The sequence below is a fragment of the Panthera leo genome, chromosome D3, assembly GCF_018350215.1.
Source record: "Panthera leo isolate Ple1 chromosome D3, P.leo_Ple1_pat1.1, whole genome shotgun sequence".
Taxonomy (NCBI): Eukaryota; Metazoa; Chordata; class Mammalia; order Carnivora; family Felidae; genus Panthera; species Panthera leo.
In genome coordinates this window covers 14,589,003-14,594,504 of record NC_056690.1, presented here as the reverse complement: position 1 = coordinate 14,594,504, position 5,502 = coordinate 14,589,003, and the positions used below count along the sequence as shown (strand labels likewise).

At 49.4% G+C, this 5,502-nt stretch overlaps 1 protein-coding gene across 1 annotated transcript; it reads right to left on the bottom strand.

Annotated features, from left to right (window-relative positions):
* Positions 1–200: 200 nt before the first annotated feature.
* On the bottom strand, positions 201–5,191 carry PEBP1 (phosphatidylethanolamine binding protein 1). The gene is made up of 4 exons (XM_042911011.1): positions 4,931–5,191; positions 3,653–3,762; positions 2,875–2,975; positions 201–1,216 (listed from the first exon to the last, which is right to left on the bottom strand). Exons 1-4 carry the CDS (start codon positions 5,063–5,065, stop codon positions 999–1,001), a joined length of 564 nt encoding a protein of 187 aa, XP_042766945.1. The 5' UTR covers positions 5,066–5,191; the 3' UTR covers positions 201–998.
* Between the last annotated feature and the right edge of the window lie 311 nt (positions 5,192–5,502).

Genomic DNA, 5,502 nt, shown 5'->3' with positions numbered 1-5,502 from the left:
AACTGAGCCACCCAGGAGCCCATGCCCATGGAATGGTTACTTCTGCTGTAGTCTGATGGCACATATACAAGCGTGGATTCTCTGTATGGTCCCTGAATCAAGTCCCGGTCATCAATGCTGGTCAGGGAAAGGGGCTGTCTCTTGACTTCCCACATTTATGAAACCCCATACCCAAAAGGGCAAAATATCTAGAGACCTGATTCATCCACACAATGTTTTTACTTTTATTCAACTATAAGCAAACAGCATAATTAACACAATAGTCCGCAACCCCAGATCGGCTTTTCTCACACAGACGAAGAGTGACCAGTTCAACAGGTAGACAACTTAGGGATTTTTGACAAACTCACTCAGCCCTGTAGTTCATCTAAATGGCAGTGCCTTAACCGCAAAGCAACTCTCCCTATTGCTTTTTCCAATACTGCTATTTCAAGGAGGCAGAGCAGGACACTTACTCCTAGTAAATAGTCTGAGATGTTGGGGGTTAGTGGACACACCAGCCTCTGGCTTTCTTGGTGAGAGACATGGCCGTGGAAACATGACCCAGAAGTGCCATCATGCACAATTCCAGACTCAGCTCACAAAGGCAGAGGCAACGAATCTTTTTTTTTTTTTTTTTTTTTTTTTAAACCTCCCTTCAAGAGTCTTTGATGCTCTGCTCTATTACTAGAAGACCTGGTCTTTTTACCTGAATTTTTTCTTTCTTAAATTCTGGGTTGCTACTCTCATATTAACAATGTGATGACCCCATCCTGGTACCAATATATCCATCACAAAGGAGTTAGGAGTTCAAATTTGATCAAAACATAAACTGGGATGTGACTCTCTGAAATTATAAAAGGACAGGCAGAAGGAAAAGTCACTCTAAACCACTATCTGATTGCTCAGGCCTCACCTATGAGGATGGGACACGGGAAAGCAGAGAAATCTACATGCAACACTCAACTTGAGAACACTGCTCCAGACCTCCAGGATGCTTTCTGTCTCCTAGCATTTCCCTACTTCCCAGACAGCTGCTCATAGAGTTTGGGCACATAGTCATCCCATTCAGCTTGGTAACATGTACCGGCCACGGGGGGCCCAAGCTCGTACTTTTTGCGGAAAGATGCCACTTTGAATTTGCCACGGTTGTCTCCAGATCGGTTGCTGAGAATGGGCTCGTCACACTTCAGCGGCCCGTTCTGCTCGTAAACCAGCCAGACGTAGCGGTGAAGGCCTGGAGGGAACATGCATACACAGCTAGGCATCAAGGATGGAGAGGTCACCCATGTTCATGTTCAACGTGCCAAGTGGGAGGGACCCAGCCACCCCACTGACAAGAGGGACACTGAGGACCCGCAGAGGTAGGAGTCAGGACACTCACCTGCTGAAAACCCACTGCAATTGGCATGAAGTCCACAGCTGGCAGCAGGGCCTGGGCCTGGCCCTTGCTCACCCCTCCTACCACCTCTGCCCCCCATTCATCTCATTCTGGGCTCCCAGCCCATCTCCACTGGGACCCGATTGCAAGTCATCTTCCACCACCCCCATCTGAACACCCACTTCACTTCTGCCGTAGTAACACTCCTCGAAGAGTCTTACTTTTCAGTTTAGTCTCCTCACTAGAAAGCTCCATAAAGCTATGCTGTTTGTCTAGTTGACCGTCTTCACTGCAGGACCTACCCTAGTGCCTGGTAAAACTCACTGCAACCAACTAAGTAGCAAAGATGCTGAAAAACAACTTGTGTTCAAAGGTGCTTACGGGGTCACCTCCATCTGTCAGTCAATACTCATGGACTAAAACAACTATGGTCTAGGCATTTTTTACTATGCATGTTGTACTTTACTAAAAGAATATTTTTTAAAAAGCAAAAGGGAAAAAAAAGTCAGTCACTGAAGCTTTTTTTGCTAATGAGAACACAGCTCCTACTCAAGAGAATTGCTTTATTCTCCAGTGTGTACTTCCCATAATTAAACTGCCTAATTATATAACTGCCCTAGAGAACTTAATCGATCCCTGGAAAAGATGTACCTTTACTTGCCTCTTACGAATACATGAGAGGGCCTGAAGCCATCTGAAGCTTCAGGGTCTACAGATAAAGCATGAGCCTATGGCCAACTGTTCTTGTCGGGAACCTTCCTGTACCTCTTCAGACTAACACGGCTGGACAGTGTTTCCAACCACCTGACTTCCTCATTCCAGCAAATGAAAGCACCCTGTAATGCACAACAGGTGTAACATCTGACTTGGGGAAGTTTCAGTATAGTATTCTCCCTCTCTTTGTAACACAGCACATGTAATCTGTAACATAACACCACACAACATGTGTGTGTATCTTTAGTATACTTCTTGCTTCCAAGTCTTTTCAAGAGACTACCACCCTACACTTGCAACAGAAAGGAGCTATAAAGAGATAAAGAAGCCAGTTCTTTATAACGAATTTGGAAACTATGATAACTTCTGAGGTCTTCCATGGGAACTGGCGAAGGCTGAATGTAGAACTCAGACGGGTTAACTGTGTTCCATCCACGAGCAGCAGCATGGCACTGCCACCCCCACCTCCCACCCCCGGAAACTGTTCCAAGCTTTCTGCAACACTGCTTCCTCGGAATGCTTTCACCGACTTCCCTGCATATGATGGCCTAGTGGCTGAGAGACAATCATTAACAGAGGTGCCATCTGACCAGAACCCAAGGTTCTAGCCAGCTGACATCACTGCAGGTCTCAATGTCTCTGGCAGGCAACTGCCTTGGAGGTTGAACTGCACTGCCTGAAAGCCCCACTAGGCTAAGGGATCTCTGAGAACCAAACTAAAACTTGCAGCCCTTTGGGCCACTCCTAATGTGCACCCACTACCCCCGCCTGCCTCACCCCCCAAAGCAGCTTTTACTGACCTGTGCCCTTGGGAGGCCCAGAGCCGACGTAATCAGAGAGGACTGTGCCGCTGCTAATGTCGTTGCCCTTCATGTTGACCACCAGAAAATGGTGCCATTCCCTATAATGAGGAACACAGGACAGTCAACACACAGGAAATTAGTACACTCACTGCACAGTCAGCAAGTGTGCACGAAGCACAGGCTCTGGGCCAGGATGCAGCGATGACACAGACAGTCCTGCTTTCTTGGCCAGCACAAACCTCACCACTCTGCAGAAGAGAGGGCCCAATACCTCCCTCTGAGATTTTCTAGGCAGTATCTGCAAACACTTTCTGGAAAGGACCAGACAGTAAATGTTTTAGGCTTTGCCGTTCATACTGTCTCTGTCACTATCCAATTCTGTGGCGATAGTGTGAAAGCTGCCATTAACAAGACATAAATAAGTTATCGTGGCCGTGTCCCAACAAAACTTAATATATGAACACTGAAATTTGAATTTCTTGTAGCTTTCACATGCTACAAAGCATTATTCTTTCAATTTCAATCACTTAAAAATGTAAAAATCATTCTTGGCTCATGGGGCTATACAAAAATAGGTATCAGACAGATGTGGCTCTGGGCTAGTTTCTAGACTGCTGCACTAGGGACTGAGAGGTAGGAAATGCACACTCTGGCTTAAGCATGGGTGTGGACATCCCAAACTGGGTCTATTCTCCTGGCACAGCATGCCAGAAAGCACTAGGTCATATTTGGATGACCTGGTGTTCCTGGTGTTCCCCGTCTTTCCCCAACTTGCCTGTATTTGGGGTCCTTCCTGCTGGGAGCATCTGGATCTGTCATGACCAAGGTGTAGAGTTTACCTGGATCAAGGCCATCCCATGCAATACTGGTGGGCCGGTTTTTAACCTGTAGGAAGGAAGCAGTGTGGAGTTAAAAAGTCAGAAATGCAGAAGCCAACACTCTTTGATTTCAGGTTCCTCAAAGGTAACACACAGTAGATGATTAATAAAAGCTAAAGTTTATTGACTCTGCTGAGAGCCAGGAGCTTACTAATATACATTATTTATTTTAGTCCCAACCACACTACAGGGCTGTTACCCTAGCATGTTATTAACAGAAAGAGGTGGGGTCCGAATTTAAACCCTGCCGCTGACTGAGTCCTCTAAACTGCAACCTCACATGGTCTGGAATTACAGGCCCTCTAGATTTTGTGACCAGGAGCTTAGCTGGGGCTTGCTAAAGTGCAATCTGAATTAACTGGACACTTAAAAGTGCACAGAAAATGAGAAAGTCCAGGTGGCCCAACTGCATAGTGAGTCTGGGAAAACGTGGGCTGCAGAGAGGCACTTTATTTAAAACAATAAGCTCTGTAAACATCCAACACAGTCCGCTGTCAAAACAGTTTATTCACACCATTGCCCCGGAGCTTCATGACCGATAACTAGCAAGTGTCTGGCACTCGTTTCTCCGCTTGCAGCAGCCAGGGCCTGGTCTGGTCTCAGGCCGGGGCGTTGGAGGCCAAACGGTAGAACACTGCAGGCTGTTGCCCTCGAGCATTCCAGATGCAGAACGAACTTAGAACTTACCTTCGGGTGGCTTCTTGCTCTTGCCCGCTAAGACAAACGGAGGAATCCGGGGGCGATACCGGTCACCGGTTACATAATGCGTCACATGGCCTCGGGTGGGGCCTCTGCCACCCAAACTGTGGCCTAAAATTCTGGGACCCGAGGGGAGGCTCTGGGGCAGCCGGGGCGACCTCGGCCATCACTTCCCGGGCACCGCCCCCTCCCCGCCCCTGCCCCCAAGGCCCAAGCAGTTTCTGGGCCTAGGCCCCGGCCAACGAAGTAAGTCCCTGCAAAGTAGATCACTTTCTCCTACAGGCGGAGCCCCGCCCGCCACGTGCTGCGGTCCTGGTGCCCGCAGGTGTCTGCAGGCCTGCAGCGTGGGCACCGCGACCCCCTTCCCTCTGAGGATCCGGCGCACAGAGGCCGGAACATCCTTCCCATCTCCGCCGGGTCCCCTCCCCGGAGGCCTCCAGGCCTGGAGCAGAGACACGCCCGCCGCCCTCGGGTACCTGGGTGGGCGTCAGCACTTTGCCCAGCTCGTCGACCTCCGCCCCCGTGTATTTGACCTGCAGCGGATGCTGCGGCCGCTCGTCCACTTCCTGCAGGCTCAAAGGCCCGGACCACTTGCTGAGGTCGACCGGCATCGCTGAGCCGAGGTGGGCAGACAGCGGAGAAGAGTCGCGGGAGGTAAGGGCACAGGCCTGCGACAGCAACTCCCAGCAGTCGGCGAGCTGGCGGGAGGAGGCGCGGGACCAGCAGCCGTGGAGACGCATGCGCCGGAGCCACAGCGTTGCCCTTCCCCTATCCTCCAATCACAAGCGAGGCCCGGCCTACTCTGCTCTCTAATTGGTCAAAACCGGTAGCACGGGGCGTCTCGCGGTCCCAGGTCAATGCAGTAGGTTTTGCCTTTCTTTTTGCGCTGAGGGTAGTTGCTAACCCGCTGCAGTAGCAGATTTCCGAGTTGCTGTGCCTCGATTTGCAAGACTGTTGTATCAAGAAATGCAATTAAACTAGCTTTTATATATATATTTATATATGTGTGTGTATATATATACATATATATATATATATATATATATAT